Genomic DNA, 18,030 nt, shown 5'->3' on the forward strand with positions numbered 1-18,030 from the left:
CCTGACGCAACAAAGGAACCTCTTATGCCCGACGTTTTAAAGACTTTATCTCTCTGAAACCTCACTTGAAGTTTCGTCTCGATTTGCTCCTTTTCTCCAGGTTTTCATGTAAATGTCGTTCTACAACAAAGTCCGACAACCTTAGGAGAATCTCAATAAAAAGTCACTGATTTGACAGGAACAGAGCAGATTGCTGAAGACTTGTTGACATCTCTCAAGGTTTCAGACATTCTCTACACTGTCCAAACAACTGTCCCCCAATTCCTTCCTTGTCCTCTGTCTCCAACCTCCCCAATTGCTGCTCACATGGTCTCTCTCTCTCCGAGCTGCATTGCTAATGTTTTGGTGGCCGGGCCCTCCTCCTCCTAACACTGACAGAAGTGTCACTGTCTCCCACGACCAGACAGACTTTAAGCGCCACAACAATGTATCAACCATCTTGTTGTTTCTCTTCCTCGCCGTTTGCATCAATCCCTCCTTTGTGTCGGCCCTCCTTTTCTCAGTGTTGAACACAGATGGGACCCCCCCCCACACTTTCCAACCTCATGCTTTCCTCTTGGTTTGCAGACAACAGTCATGAAGAGAAGAGTGAGACGCGCTGGTCCTACGCTGGAGAGACGTGTGGGATTGTCATGTGGAGAACATTCTACGAGTGCACAAGGCATTTGATTCCATGTTTCCATTTGTAGGCTAAACATTTCACTCATTTTCCATATCTGAAGTTTGTTGTTTGAATAGCCCATTGTGTGCTGCCTTGAACATCTGGTTAACCACTGCAGAAATCTAAAACGAAACATTGTGCAATAGTGCCATCATTTGTGTATAAATGTAAAAAAATAAAAAATAAATGTCCAGCCCAGTTTAAGAGAGTTTACGAAATCCAAGGAGAAGCCTTAAATGTTTTGTTTTGTCATGCCTTAACCAAAAGATGTTCAGTTTAATATGATATTAAGCAGTGAAAAGGAGGAACCCCCCATATTGAATTAGCTAAAAAACAGCATTTTTCTGACTATTTTGCATTAAAAAAAATGCAATAATCTATAAATCAATTAATTGTTGCAGCTCTTCTTTGCAAGATGTAGTTTGCTTAGTTTTGATCCAGTGTTTTATATAACATTTCAGAATGATGTGCTTTAATTCTTTAAAGGCAACTAATGCCCATGTTGTGTTCATAAGTACTGGCACGACAAGGCTCTTTCCTGAAAATCTATTTTTACAGCCATGTTTCTGATGCAAAAATCATGTTGGTTTGTTTCTTGCCACACTGCCTTCATGAAGTCGAAACCTGTCTCATGGTCGTTATTTTCAACAGCTATTTTGAGAACCAGATGAAAGAGGGAAATTGAACCATGGAAAAATCAAAAGGACAGAGGATAAACAAGATGCAATGGAGCAGGCAATGGTGTGCAAAGGAAATGTGACTTTAATCCTTTAGGAAGTAAGGCTAAGTAGACAGAGGACACTTGGATGGAGAGAAAGAATCAAATATTTCTTAAATCTGATCTTCATAAGACATTATTATCAGCAACCAACATTTTAAAGGGGCCCTATAATGATAATTTTCAGGTCCATATTTGTATTTAGTGACATGTCTCTATGCTTTAATGTTCAAAAAGCTCTTTATTTTTCTCATACACCCTCTGTCTGAAACCAGTGCCCAGTCTGCTCTGATTGGTTAGCTGGCCGGCTCTGTTGCGATTGGTCAACCGCTAAGAGATGTCCCGCCCCTTAGCCTATCATGTACAATGTGTGTGAGCGCTAGCCAATAGAAGTGCAAGTGTTACATAGTGATGTCACTGACTACATGCACCAACACACTACAGGAAAGGAAATATATTTTGTTGAAGGGAATCAGAATTCAAAAGCAGCTGCTGTGGATTTCAAGGCAAGTGTAACCAAGGCAACCAAACAGGCAGTTGGACAGGTGTACCGATGGGGGGTAAACCTGTCAACAAAAAAATAAAAACTCCATCCTTTCATCTCTTTCATAAATGTGAGTGTGCTCTATGCCTTCTGAAAAACAATAAGTCTGCTTAACAGGAAATCAATCGCAGCTGTTCACAATCTATGAAGAGAACTACCGTCGTTCTCACAAATCTGTGTTTGACATTTTAATAGATTGTATGTGTGAGTGATTTACTTCTTTGTGTGGACATGCAGGAGTGACATTTATTCAAAGAATAACTTTCAATACTTAAAGTTGTCAATCTTTTGTATTTTGTTCAAGCTTTTGACCTCAGTGATTGTGACAAGAAAAACTAAAGTGTGTTCAGAACAAGAAAAATATTACTTATAACAGCAAGGTTCAAAGAGGACTTATAGTTATGGAGTTGACATTTTAAAACTCTTCACTGCACATTCATCATTTCGTTCCTTTTTAATAATGAATTCATCGGGTTAGGCTGAAGGGCTCTGAATTACTTTCTGATTAACTTTTTTTCTTTGTGATTTAGCTAGAACTTCTTCTGTTCCTCTATTTGTTCATGCAGCAGAAAAACACACACACACACACACACACACACACACACACACACACCACACACACACACACACACACACACACACACACACACACACACACACACACACACACACACACACACACACACACACACACACACACACACACACACACACACACACACACACCACACAACACACACACACACACACACACACACACACACACACACACACACACACACACACACACACACACACACACACACACACACACACACACACACACACACACACACACACACACACACACACACACACACACACACACACACACACACACACACACACACACACACACACACACACACACACACACACACACACACACACACACACACACACACACACACACACACACACACACACACACACACTTTTTGAACATTAAAGCATGGAGGCATGTCACAATAGAGGCACAAAATATAAATATGAACCTGAAAATAAGCATAATAGGGCCCCTTTAAAATTACATAGAACCATCTGCAACTGAACCACAAATAAGCGGACGCACTTACTAACTAACCAGTATCAAACCACTTACAAAAAATGAGCAGAGAATTGCATCTAATCAGTTAATTGTGGTTCATTCATTAATTGTGTTTGAGAGGAAAAGTGATTGACACAATCTATGAAACGAAAATTAACCAACAGAGAGATTTACCACCTCCAAGTGGACTTAGATAAGAGGAGAGAGACAGATCTGATAATAATAATAAAGTACAAATTAAAATAAACTGTTAGTAGAATTGCTTAATCGCTTTAATTGTGATTGATAGTTTTACACACCTATCAAAACTGTTGAATGTATAGAATATCCCATGTTTCAATTGTGTTAGTAGTAATCTGGTCTAATAGTGTATTCTGTATATTTCGTATTGGGTATATTAGATATATTTGCAGGTTCTCATTTGATGCGCAAAGTCTCGTAAACATGCTGCTGTAACAAAAGTATTTCCTAATTTCAGATCAATAAAGTATATCTTATCTAATCGAACCTAATAATAAAGTTGCTGTTGTATCGCTACATTGTACCTTACAATCCCAGCATGCAACTTGTTGTCTTTGGACCAACACCAACAAGATAAATACCTGTATGTTTATTGCACCAGTAAACATTAGACTACAGAACATTTCAACTCAAGAAACACCCCAACTGTGTAATCACATATAAGCAGGAAATGAGTTCCACTAGGAGCTGAAATAAAAGCTGCAGTCTAGCCTGAATTTCAAGAGGAGTTGTTACAGTAAGTATCGAATAATACTGTGTAATTAAAAAGTGTTACCTTGGATGAAGCTGATCAGGAAATGGTATAAAAGAATGTGCCAGTTTTTTATGTCAGTCTTTTATCTGAGGCTTTCCGGTGTTATGACACACACACACACACACAAGACAAACTCACACACATACTGAGCTGTTGATAAATCATTAGCCAGTGGCCATGCTGTCCTTGTGGGTTTCAGTATGCAGAGAGTGAGTCAGGCATCAACTCTGACTCACTCTCTCGTCGTCTCTCTTCTTACCTACACCTGACGTCCCTCTTTAGTCCCTGCAGCTCACAGCTTAAAGTCACATTTGCAATTCTTTTAGATCAGAAACATTTTCAAAACTTCACTCGTGCTTACTAAAACATTTATATACCAAGAAAAGTGATTCTCTGCATTCTAAAAAACACCATTTCACCCCTCTTCTTACATTTTACTGCTGACATTCTGCCCCGTCAAAGCAGAGGTTTAAATTGTCTCATTAATGACGGCTTCATTTCCTCAAGTGACCGATAAGACGTGTCAAAGAGTGAAGGATCCCAACACCAGAGCCTTTTGCTTTTTCTGCTTGGCAAGTCAAATGCTGTGATAAGGGTCTCAAGTGATAAAAACAGGCTGCTTTTGGTTACAGTGTCATACACTCATACAAGCAATGTGACTCAGCCACTGAATCGATTCTGATTGTATTTCAGACAAGGCGGTTTTTTCCATTTCCAGTCAATAGCCAAAAGAGTCAAGATCAAAAATCACTGTTCATTATTCATCAGTTTTACTTGACATCCAACTAGGGCTGAACGATTCATCGATTTTAAATCGAAATTTGAAATGATGCAATTATCAAATCGCAAAGCCTGCCCTTTTCCAAATGGCTTCCAATGCAGCTTTCCTAGATGGTTTGGTGAAACAAACCATCTGAGTCAGGTTAGTAATGCTCCATCACATGTTCTACATCTATTACAGGGTGAATCTTAAACTGAAGCTTGACTTTAAAGCAACCCAACGGAAGTTTCATGTAAGTTTAGTTCTTTCACTCGTAGCTCGGGGGTGCTAGAGACGGGAGCACGTTGATACGACCTTCCTAGCCGGAGATATGGCCGCATTTTACAATAAACTTCCGTTGGGTCGCTTAAAAACAAATATCGCAAATCGAATCGCAATATCTGTCAGAAAAATCGCAATTCGATTATTTCCCCAAATCGTGCAGCCCTACATCCAACCACATATATTTACTTTATTAGGGCCTCATTGTCAAATCACTTTTGAAATGTTGTTTCCAGTTAGACTATACAATGTCAAAAGATCCTTAAAAACGCAGATGGAGTTCCCAGAGCACCAGGACCGTTCTTTTTGATGTTTCAGGATAAGTCCAGTCTTTATTAGTTAGCTATAACATTCTTTGAACTAGAAACCATCATGCAATGGGAGCACACCTGTTGCAACTCCAAATTGGGCCAATAGCTTCAAGTGGTAAGCCAATAGCCTCTTCCCTGCTTCCTACCCCATACAACCCCAGTACCCTTGGTTGGACCATACCTATTTTCAAACTTAACCTTCATTTTGAAGTCAGCTACACACCTGTAAAGTTGTGTGACTACATCTTCCACCATTGCCATGCTATTCCAGAATTAACACCTTACAAATTACATTTAAAATGGCCTTTGTGGTTGTAAAGCTGCTGTAGGAGTTTGCAGGAGAACATTTTGTCATGATGAAACACACCTAGACAATACAGCTGTTAATAGTTTGATAGATTTAGAGCTCAGCACTGGTCTGTACCTGAAGTCAAGAACTCTCCAATCGCCTCGTGTTCTCTCGACCTCTCGGAGCGAAACAGAAAAACAAATGGATTGGAGGTCAAGAGGTCAAGGCACAGCAAGGGACATACAACAGGAGAAAAGAGTGAAAGCAAAATCAGCTTTTCACATCAAGATGGAGTGAAAAAAGGGAAGGGCAGGTGAGAAAGACGCTGCCTCAGCAGATGCTATCTCTTGGGAAGATTCCTAGACTTGACTCATCTTATTTTCAAAGTAATTCACTACATAAAACAGCATCATCCTCAAAAAACTTCTACTTTCTCTCACCTTGAGGTGTACAAACATCAAATATTCACAAGAGCACATATTCCTGCTGAGTTTATTTAGAGTGTGGAGAAACTTTTTTTATCTAGCAAACCACAACCAAGGTAAATTACACATCTGCCAAAACAACTGAGGTCATTTCCACTGAGTGCACCTGACATTACAGATATGCAGCAGGTGACTACCTTCAAGGCTTATCACGTCACATTTGATCAGTTAGATGTTGGCAATATTTCTGAAAAGACATATTTGACCTCGCTCAAATCTGGAAATCACTAATTTACCTTCATAATCTAAAGTCTGCTGAGTGACAAATATGGCCGCTTTCTGTCTAAAACAGCCATATTTGATCAAGAAATGTCAAAAAATGTATTCAGTATCCTCTATAACCCTACAAATCAATGGCTAAGCACATTTTAAACCATTTTACATATAGACTATACTGCTCATATATGCTACTAATGCAACTTGGGCTGATTGTGACGTTTGGCCAACATATGCAATTTAGCATCCAGCAGTTTCAAATTGCCGTGGTCCCCCAATATACTTAAAACCTTTGGTGAACATTTTCCAGGTTCACAATAGGACTCTATGAGCTGGAGATGTGGATTAATGTTGAAGACAACACTTTATATAATCCTTGCATATGTTGCTGGAGTGAGCCTTGCGTATGAAGCAGGTGTTGAAAGTAAATATCTGGAGGGAGCGTCATTAAGTATGGAAGACAGCCGGTGAAGATAGCATTGGATATAAAGCAATGTCCTTGGGCTGACATTTGACAAGAAATACTCTCTAACTTTCCTGCTGTTCTGAAAGCAAACAGAAAGTGGTTAGCACCTTCCTCCAAGTGAAAACAACAGAAAAGCTATTGTTGACAGAGCTTTCTCTTGCAGCTATTATTTGTCTGCCAGGGAACTGTTGGTTCTTTGGTCTAGCCGTGGCTCCACCGCAAAACAAAAGCCTCTTTTTCATCCGAGGACAAAGAGTGTTAGACGGCGAGCACAGACCAACCCAATGTTCTTATTAATATGATCCGTTGGTTTTAAGAGCAGATATTTTTCCATCAAAATGGAAAACCACTTCTCTTTCTGGGAAGCTTTCGCACGGAGTTGCCCTTTTCGGTGCGAGCAAACAGCCTGGAAGCAGCCTCTCAGGTGGATTCGCTCTAACGCAGCATGGCCTTCTCTGTACACAACATCTATATTTAGGTCCATTCAGGGTTGTTTACCGCCGGTGACACCTCAAAATTCGAGAAATGAAAAATAGCCGTTACTACGTCAACCAGCTCACATCCGGCAGCCTCTTTTCACGGAGAGAGGAATATATTCTTCTCTGACTCATGAGTGATTTTCTAAGGATTGTGAAGATGTAATTGAAGGTTATTTTACTGTGAACTAATAATCAGTTGCTGTATTTCTTCAAAAATGTCTTTTTAACCGGAATTATGCTTGGCAGTTTAAAAGGCTGAACGTCAAAAATGAGAAAACACATTTTCACGACACAGAAACCACCTGTTAAGAAACATTTTTAAGCTTCAATAAAGACATTTATCAAAACATAACAGGACAGAAACTACCCCAGTGCTCTTGATGGTGTCTACAGGCAGTGTAACACAGAGCCTGAAAGGGTTTAAGTCTTGCAAGGCCGTACTCCTGACATTATCGTAAGCTTCTTTCAGATAAGCCTCTTTGTCACGGCTTCTTGATACCATCATTGTGCTTACGCTGCCAATCATGCAGAGTGAAAATCACTGCACAGCCAATAACTGAATCAGCCAAGAGCATCATCTCTGCAGATCTGCAAAGCCCTGAGTCATTCAGTGTCACGGTCTTTCAATATGCGCAGGTAGGAGGACACATTTGTTGCTATAAAGAATCAAAGGCAAGCTAATTTGATTATTATTTGATGTATTCACAAAAATGAAATGTGGTGCATCTGTTGTTGCATAAATCACATGCCAGGCCAACGTTTCTCATCTTATAATATGTTGGATTTATCTTACTGTAATGTGAATTGTCAGACATATTTAAAGTTGTGGTGCAAAAGAACCATCATTTACTGTGATAACCATATTATAGCCATATTATAGCAGAAGACCCATGTAAAAAAAGGTAGCACCCAATTAATCTGAACCCAAGTAGACTTCTTCTTGTTGCTGGTAAATCCACTTTTCAATGATATATAACGCAAAGTAAAAAGCAAATCCTTATCTCAGATACGTAGAGCTCAAAAATATGTATTATTTTTGCTAAACTCCTCGTCAGTTATTAAAAATTGCTTAGAAATGCTATACATGTCAATTGAATACATGTTTAGGCAGCTCGAAAACAAAGTCAAATCAGAATAATGGTAATGTATTTTAACAAAACAAGCCATGTTTATTTGTATGTAACAATTACTTACAGTGCATGTTATTTTTACTATCCAAAGCAACCTAAACTCACTTTATTACCGTACACCTGCCTACAGGAGCACGTTTGGGCTATATGTGTTGCCCTCGGACACTTTGACATGCTGACTTCAGGGTCTGGGGATCAAACCAATGATCTAACGTATTGGCAACAAACAGAGCCAATGGTTGAGCATGGTCACTCACACCTGTCTAGATTACAGGATGATGACTAAGGACAGGGCTGAACCAGCTGTCTATTACTACCAACAGACATCCCTGACATCTCTCACTATGCGTGTATGTGTGAGTGTGTAAGTGTGTGTGTCATTCTCTCCCTCTCCCTGCTGCCTCCCCTTCAGTGAAGCAAGTCATGCTTTATCCCTCCTTGGATCTGATGATGGGCTCTGCTCCCCACCTCCCTTCACCAGAGGCCCCCTGCTGGGAGTTAGGGAGGAAGAAACCCATCTGTAGGCCCCTCAGGGTGAAGAGAGACTCACACATCACGTCTGTTTGCATGTGCGTAGGTATGAGTGTGAGCAAACGCAAGACACAGGGACAAATACTGAGAGCGATCTTAGACAAACAAAAGTCTTATTGCACGCCGAGTAATACTTCTGAAGTGAGGTATGCGAGAGTGAGCTCAGCCCGGCGGAGGTGGAAGTCGTCAAACAAACTCGTACTTACGTCCCACTCGTCCACAGAGGGACATAAAGGGGGATTATTACAACAAGCCCAGGCAAAGAACAACTGGAGGAGTGAACGATGGGGACAGACAGGAAGAAGCAAAGAGCCAGAGGCAGAAAAACAACGAGATGCTGCTGATGCTTCGTCTAAAGTGAGATCAGCAACAGTTCTGGGAGTTGTAAAAGGTTACGCACAGTGATCACCTGGTGCAGTGATAACGTATTTGCGTAGGCCGACCTAGAAGTTAGCGTCACAAGAGCTCCCTAAGCAAAAAGCAATGAGATGCATTTCATTTGAGTTTGGAATATTTCCACGAATAAGACCTGTGGCACGTTTATGACACTTACATTGTTTGCTCAGCGGGATATTATCCACTGATTAACTCCAAAGACCACAATAAACTACAGTTAGGCTATAGACGTACTACATCACGGTCGCATGTCACAACCGCTAAGCTAAAGGCGGCTAATATTCGGCGTGACGGACGTATAGAAGCGTCAGACATTCACAAGAAGCGTCAGACATTCACAAGTGGAGTGTTTACTGACATAGTTTAGGTCGCAGAACAAAACAGGAAAAGCTTTTGAGCTGGATATAACCACAGACCTTATTTTGTTTAAAAAATAACATTGTAAGTAAGAAAGTAGTAAAATGCTGACTAATTTCCGGGTTTTAGGACTCATTTCTGCACCACTCTATTGCAGTAGTGGACAACATTTAAGTGCCTTTAAGATTTGTTGAAGGAAAGACAAACTTTCCCCAGACGTTTTGCCCTTTTGTGTGTATCTAGAAGTAATGCAGAAATTATTCAATTGGATAATATATTATTCATACAGTCTTTTATTCAGCAAAAATGTCAAACTTTTACTCGTTCCGGCTAATCAAATATGACATTTAAATGTTATATCTTTAATTACATTCAAGTGTAGTGCAAAATGTATGCATGAGAAATATAACTTATTATGCATTTCCTTTAGCTACACCAGGTGCATTAAGATAAACAGCTGTCTCTAGTCCGGTGCCATTAAGGCATCGAACGAGAAGAAGGACAGGTATAAAAGCTATGTGGAATATATTACCTGAATATGATATGTATGTTTGTTTCATGTGCTCATTTCAGGAAGTAAATTAAGCAAAAATTGAACATAAAAACAACTTAAATGCTAAATTACATTATCACGTCAACAAAAATATTCCACATTTCCCCTGAAACCAGCTACCTTAAAGGTAAAACTCAGGCAGTCATAGCATTTACCTCCTTGATTGCCAGGCGCCTAATTCTCCTGTCCTGGAAGGATCAAGCACCTCCCAATTTGACTAGATGGATAAGAGACACTATGCGCTTCCTTAAACTTGAGAAAATCCGGTACACTCTAAAAGGCTCTGTGCAGAAGTTTACAAAGATGTGGACCCCCTTCCTAAATGATTACGATAGTTTGCAGATCCCCCTAAACCAGGATGACTAGAGCAATAGTTTGTGGCAGCAGCAGGAGCAGGACCCCAATGTGCTTTGTTATCCTTGTATATTGTATTATATTGTATGTACTGGCATTTTTTCATATATCCTTGGTTGGACAAAAACCTCAATGAACAATCATCCTTGTGAAGATCTGGAATTAAGGGGACGGGTGGGGAGAGACGGGTGGGTGGGTGGGATTGGGTGGGATGCAATGCTATTGAATGTATATTTCTTCTGATTTTGAAATCTCAATAAAAACTGTTAAACAAAAAGAAATATGCCACATTTGTTTTTCATGTAAAATTAGTCATACCATTCCTGTTAACAGCAATAAAAAGGATAAAAGCAATCCACTGTAAACATAATTAAAAGACACATATTGTTGTGCTTCAGAGCTAAGAAGGAAACTTATTTTGCCCAGAAAAAGCAGATTCAAAGAACTCTGAGCATCCGGAGACAATGTAAAACACGCAGAGACACAGAGGGAGCCGTGTTGCTCTTGTTGCTGGTAATAAAACATGAAAAACATTTTTGGGATAGAAGAGGCTCCAGAACAGACAGCGGGGGGGGGGGGGGGAGCAGTTACATAAACATGGCCTCTAGATAAATAGTCCCCCTTCGAAGTGGATAGGAAATTGGACTTCAAGGTTGTTATTACTTCAAGAAATACCACTCATAAGCCACTTCAAGGTTTGCAGAGAGAAAATACTAATGTCACATTTTGGCAAACGGAAATAAAAAGTGAGCAATGCAGAAAAGATTCCCTTCCACACCTGAAGGTTCTACCTGTATGTGTTGAACATGGATGTGTCACGATTCTCCAGATCTATTGGCTAGCGCTCCAACACATTGTACGTGATAGGCTAAGGGGCGGGACATCTCTAAGCTGTTGCCCAATCACAACAGAGCCGACCAGCTGACCAATCAGAGCAGACTGAGCTCTGGTTTGAGACAGAGGGTGAAAAGAGGTGCTGCAGCACAGGCAGTATGAGAAAAATAAAGAGCTTTTTGAACATTAAAGCATGGAGACATGTCCCAGAAGAGACACAAAATACAAATATGAACCTGAATATTAGCTTATTATGTTCTCTTTAAACCAAAAGATTAGGAATTTACTGAGATCCAAAAAAGAAAAAGCAGGAAATACGTACATGTAGATGTTTGGCATTTTTTATTTTACTTGAATAAATATTATTGTATTGTTATTTTGGTACAGTTGTACTTCAGACAGAGTCTCTGGGTGTTTCTCAATGTCAAGGAAGGATGCTCCAGAGCCACTATTTCAAGGATGCTACGTCATCGAGTCCCGCCGAAGGACTGTTCCAATGTCCAGGCTCCTTGGAATTCTACCGAGCCCGGCGTCCATCGTAGCGAGACATTTCGAGGCTGCACATGTGTATCCTCCGTGGTCTGAAAATCCCCACAATGCTTTGCGCACGGACCAATTTCCAAATCTTTGGCAGAAATCGCGCTCCATTTAAGGCGGGGCCTCACATATGACGCACACCTGCACACCTGTTAGCCTGTTAGCCTGTTCCACCATTCTTCGTTTTCTGAGGCTAGGAAGGATTCTTGCCTCGCTTCTGAAGGAACTGACTCGGAAGACATGTGCTACCAAGGAAGCGTCCTCGACATTGAGAAACACCCTCTGTCTAGTCGAAGTTATATGGTTCACTGTTTCGTAGATTATGAGGCAAAGGTCAAAGGTTTGCAAAGTAAACAGAAGTGTGAATGTGAGGATTGTCCTTGAACACACCATTAGAGCAGCGATAGTGTTACATGTCATACTGAGATCAGGAATAAAAGACATTCCTTTATATCAGAGAGGAATAACAGAGGGACTCTACAAAAATCTCCGGGTCGGTACAATGTAATCTCACAGGATTTTGGTCTGACTTTAAGAATCAAGGCTTGAAAATATTACATTATGGTAAATATGAAAATGCTTCCCACTCAAACAAACACCACATTATGTCCGACACACCAACAACTGCCAGCTAACAGCTTGACAGCAAATTGAAATACAGTATTTGTTTGAGTAACATGTGAAGCCTGAACAAGAGAAAGTGTGGCTTAAATTAACGGTTTCATTTTAAACCGGAAATTCAAAAACACAGTAATTGCCAGTTTCATGTCATTTTTACCATTTAGGATATTTCTTTTTTAGAGCGTGCCAAAAAGACACACACACACACGTCTGAGTCATACATAACTGTCATTATTGCAAACACACGACAGCACATCAGGGCTGATTCTGATGGGTTTTAATCAGCGTCTATACACAACAAGATATTCTGCATAAGCCTGAATTCTTACAGCAGAAGGTCTCAAACAGCTTTCACCAAAGAAAACGGCAGTTTGTGCTGAAGCAAGTGCAATTACCAGCAACATGAGTGACCTTTGCACGCTGTTATCTGCAGACACTTCAATCTCTGTCAGCAGAAACGCTCAGCACAAGTCGTTAAACACTAAATCCCACTGAAGGCATTTTGAAGAAGATAACAAATCCCCAAAACGTCCAAATTACTGACCCACTGAGTGGAGAGAAATCGCAGTCAAAATGTTAATTTTCCATCTTAGAGACCAAGAAGTGTGGTCTTTGTATGAATATTTATCAACCACAGAAATCAATTATCCACCAAGAAGTCTAACTAACAAACCCACACACAGAAAATGCCAGGAAAGTATGTTGAGGCAAGGAATCCAAGTTTGTTTCCTCTATGCTGTAAGTGGATCTGCAGCTAACAATTATTTAAGGATCAAATAATCAGAAAGTAGTGAAAACATATCCATCCAAGTTTCTTAAAGGACAAGGGGATGTTTTTAAATGTCATGCTTTGTGCAAAAGCCAAAAGATATTCCGTTTAATACTATAGAAAACAGAGGAAAGCAGGAAATCTCTACATTGGAGAGTGGAAATGGCATTTTCTGACATTTTGGAACCAAAAAGAATACTACTACTGAGCCAAACAATATCCTAACAACAACAACTTACGTCATATAGTGTTGTTGGGTTTTCTTCAGTTAGTATAGATACTATTTAAAGGGGCCCTATTACGCTTTTTGGGGGTTTTCCCTTTCCAGGGTATATGCAGGAATCCTGAAGTCAAATGTAAGACCTTTTAAGACCTTTTTTAAGACCCTTTCCATACATTTTAAGACCTCATCGCCACTTGGAGTTTTAACAGGTTACATTGGCGACACACTTTACCTCACATTGACTATATACAGTATTGATTGTCCTTCCTCCTTATCTTCCAACCATTTGGACGCAGACTTGCATTTCTCCATATTGATGTTGTTTAACAACCGGCGTAAACGGACCTTCGCGCTATCAAGCAGTGAGCGTGCGATGTCCTGTTCAGATGACGTCAAATCCAACGGCATGCCATAAATAAACTACACAGAATCACACTACACACCTACGCAATGATTACATTCAGGCAGACTGTAGAATACAACCTCTTTGGACAATTTATATACTTATTGAAAACAAGCTACAAAATGTAATACCTTGGAAAATGCTGTTTAATACTTTTTAATACTTTTTAATACTTTTTAATACTTTTTAATAGCCTTCATTTTCGCTAAATTGATTTATCAACTTTTAATAATTTTTAAGACCCCGCGGACACCCTGCTTTCCTGTAGTGAGTTTTAAAGGTTATTGTGCATGTAAATGGTCTGCAAAGGCTAAAACCCCTGTGCTCCCTCCAAAGGGAGTTTCTCTCCCACACACTCACTGTCACAGTAGTCACAAAAAACAAATATGAACCTGAACATTAGCATAATAGGGCCCCTTTAAAAGCTGAATTCCACAATTTAATAATGCTGATAGTTTACCTTCCATTCATATTCTCATAGGTGGGTCCAGAGGTAAGTTTTGGCTATGAGTTCCTGAGTCAGGACTACAAATTCAAGGTCACTTCCTCAACTTTTTTTCCCCCCCAAGTGCTTAACAAGTGTGTTATCAGTCTGTAGATCTACATTATTTGCTTAACACCACATTCCCTCCTGCTTGAAATGTGACTCACTGTATAACATTCATACTGCCGTTTCCTCTACTCTTCTAAGTATAGCAGACATTATGCCAAACCATGAAAAGCATGACACTGCCTTGACATGTTCTTCTGACAGCAGCTAGAATAAAGAGGATTTGACATTTTCATCACTAACAGGAAACATGAAGGTCAAATTCAACAGGCTTCTTTGCGTTTACATATAGGAACTTCATAGCTGAAGAAGCAGAGAAATGAGGTGCTGAATGTTCAGAAACAGAAAACATACTTTTAGAGTTTCACCATACTAGACATCATATTAGACAACAGCCAGAATAAAATACATCTTCTTGAAACTGTTTTATATCATGTAGGGTCTAGAAAAGACACACAAAATGTTCTTAATAAATAATAAAGTTGTTGAGGACACAAAGGACACATATTTTGTTCCTTTTCGAGGACAAATGTATGAACAAATGTACCAATAAATGCAACTATTAACTACAAATATCCCCGGCAGATTGGACAATTTAAAATAGAACATCATGAAACTCTGGCACTTTTATTGCTTTGAATGTGAAATTATTTTGAAAGATGGAACATATCCAAATCAATAGAAGTCTTAACAACATGTCCTGGTCTTAAGTGAGAGTTATCTTCTTATGAAAACGCCTTACGCCTTGAGCAATGAGTCATCAAAGTGTTTCTAAAATACTTTGCACTTTATTACAGCAGGATACTCACAGTTATGTCAGTTGATAAGAAACAACAAATTGCTTTAAAGACATGGTACTAACAAAATAACTGGCGTGCTCAATTAAATATCTGTAATGTCTGCTGGGTGCCCGACCCGAAAAACAAACAGTAGAAGATTAATTTGTCAGCACTTGCTATTCAAATGTTTTGATAACAGCAGAGGTTACTGACGGGTTGTAGTGCAGGTTTTTCCTCAGCGTTTCTCTAATGGTCGTTTGGAGACTGATGCACCATTAAAGGTTTGTGTTTATGCAAAAAAAATCAATATATTGTTATCTGATTTCTGGTCACTCTCTAATATTGGTTTGTTATCAGCCTACAGTATGAGTACATAGCTATAGCTGAATGCAAAGCATTTTTGGAGGATTCACAAGCTAAAAAAGTATTTTAAAAATGTTATATTCATCAAATGAAAATGATTTGAGATGGGACATTCTACAGTGAGCACTTTTGGTACTTGGATGCCAATACAGTTTTAAAGCAGTGTTGTTCTTGTTCATTTTGCACAGTGCTACCAATTGTAAAACTACACAGCTCTTCCACGTTTAACACGTAAATCTGTTTGTGTTTTTTTTTGTATTGCATACGTATGCTTCTAATGCACTAAATAGGGCCACTTTAAATGTAATGTAGGCTACCACTGAATTGTACTGGGGTAGAAGTTGAAATACTCAAGTAAAGTCTCTCAAAATTGTTATTACTTAGTAAATGTACTTCATTACATGACTGCACTGCTCTTCATTTGGGTTATCTTTGTTCAATGCATATTGAAATGTATGGTATAAATTCAGTTTTCTATTGTGTTAACACACTGATATAGCATGTCAAGTGTAGGCTTCAGTAAATACGGTGGTATTGATACTTAAAACTTCAATACGAGTACTTTTCCCACTGACCATCTCAGTATCACAACTTAATATGTAAGCATCCAATCTGTTTTGCATCAATGCAATAAAATACTGCACTAAAAACACAAATGTAGCCTAAAAGCTAAGGGGCAGAACCTGAGAAACACAAAGCGGATGTCTGCAGGAAAAGGGGTCATTAGTGGGTCATCAGGTAAATCCCAGTCACTCCCCCTGTAAATCCACTCTGTCCCTGAAGCGGTGATTAGACAGGAGCCATGTTCAGTTAAGCTGCACGGTAACTTTCAGTAATGCGCAGGTGAGCGTGTAGCATAACGGAGAAACAAGTCATGATTAACGCTTCTTACTTTATGAAGAAACTGGCCCCGTCGTTCGTAAATCCTTCCTCCCATCCCCGAGGAAGGTCTGAAATAAAAACCCAAACGAGAGACTTGTTGAGAGACACCTGAAAGTTTCCTCTCCCTCGGACTGGGCCGCGACATGAACACAAACACATTAAAGTAAACAGGTGGAACAAACACGCTGAATGTACCTGAGCGGATCATATGTCCGGAGTTTACCGGCTCACCGGAGCGTGGGTGCAGCCAGGTGGTGGCGCGCGCTTCATCGCTATTATACAGGGAAGAGAAAAAACACCTGTTACACCACCGGGAAGCAAACACCAGCTCTAACTCCCGTTAAACCGGAGAACTGTGGTGCGATAAAGCGTGAAATCCAGACTCACTCGATGAAGAAGACCCTGCCGTCCCTGCACACACCGTAAGAACAGTGCTCCGGTAGGGAGTCCCGCCCGAGAGGCGCCGCCATGATCCGGTCTGAAGTCCCGTCTCCTCCGCCTCTCCATGGAGCTTCTCTCCGGAGAGGATCAGGAGAGGCCGGCGCTGCCTTCAGGGACTCCTCCTAAGCTCCGTAAATCCGAGCGCTGCAAGCTACAGGCACAGGTTTATAGGGAAAGGCATTCAAGCAGTGGTGGAAAAAAGGAGAGAAAAGTGCTGTTATAAACTGAAGGATAGGGTTATACCATTATTGTTCTAATAGACTGTGCCAACAAGCTTTTATCTGTGCTTATGTAGACATGAAAACGTGGCCATAACCAGTGGAGGAATAAAATGAAGTACATATACTCAAATACTGTACCCTACTTAAAGGTCCCCTATTATACTGTTTTTCATTACTTTATTATAGGTCTCAGATATATACAAAACATGTCTCTGAAGTGTTTGGCTCCAAACACCAAACAGATCATTGCAGCATCCCATAATCCCCTCTGTTTGAGCCCTGTTTCAAAAGTGCTGATTCTCTGACTGTTACTTTAGATGAAAATAAGGAGCCCCTCCCCACGCCCCTCTGAGAGATATTTGGTTACAAAGAACACAATGGTGCTCTAGGAGGAGATTCTGGTGATAAGGTGGGGGGGGGGGGTTACCTTGGTTGGTGATTGGCTAATGGTTACACAAGACAAAACATCGTTATGACATCACAAAGTGGCCAAAATCTGATCAGCTCATTTTCAGACAGGTTTTTATATAAATGGATCAGGACAAAAAGAGAGAATCTTTTTTCCTGAAACTTTCAGAGTCTCTTTACACAGAGGGGACACATGTTGATGTAGAAGAGACATGAAAAATTGGATTTTGCATAATAGGTGACCTTTAAGTAATATGTGTAGGTACTTTCTGAGTATCATGATATGCTTCCTTGTACTTTTTTGGAAGCTATCATTTATCTTACAGCCTTAGTTACTTTTCAGATTCAGATTATTAGCTCAAAGAAAGGGTCTAGAGTCGCTTTGGATGAGTGTCAACTAAACGAAATATATTATAATGTGAAATATAATTGGCATGACATGGAGTTTAAATGTATGTTGTGACTATATCCCTGTACACTACAAATACTCCATACTGGGAACAATTACACTTTAATATTACCAATTTACACTTTTCTGCACAATACAACCCATTTTAAAATGTTCAATTTGCATATGCTGAACTTTTGTTGACTTCAGTTTTGTC

At 39.9% G+C, this 18,030-nt stretch overlaps 1 protein-coding gene across 3 annotated transcripts in view; it reads right to left on the reverse strand.

Annotated features, from left to right (window-relative positions):
• plekha7a (pleckstrin homology domain containing, family A member 7a) overlaps positions 1 to 16,883 on the reverse strand; it is a 150,781-nt gene extending 133,898 nt beyond the window's left edge. For 2 of the 3 annotated variants that reach the window (XM_034149149.1, XM_034149150.1), the window contains exons 1-3: positions 16,743 to 16,882; positions 16,551 to 16,627; positions 16,366 to 16,423 (exon numbers count right to left, since the gene is read on the reverse strand). In XM_034149149.1, coding sequence (XP_034005040.1) covers positions 16,366 to 16,423; positions 16,551 to 16,627; positions 16,743 to 16,825 — 218 coding nt within the window. In that variant the 5' untranslated portion in view covers positions 16,826 to 16,882. Of the gene's footprint in view, positions 1 to 16,365; positions 16,424 to 16,550; positions 16,628 to 16,742 lie in introns of all 3 variants that reach the window. The other variant, XM_034149151.1, reaches the window with a different exon arrangement.
• Between the last annotated feature and the right edge of the window lie 1,147 nt (positions 16,884 to 18,030).

Source organism: Trematomus bernacchii, unplaced genomic scaffold (genome assembly GCF_902827165.1).
Source record: "Trematomus bernacchii unplaced genomic scaffold, fTreBer1.1, whole genome shotgun sequence".
Classification (NCBI taxonomy): domain Eukaryota; kingdom Metazoa; phylum Chordata; class Actinopteri; order Perciformes; family Nototheniidae; genus Trematomus; species Trematomus bernacchii.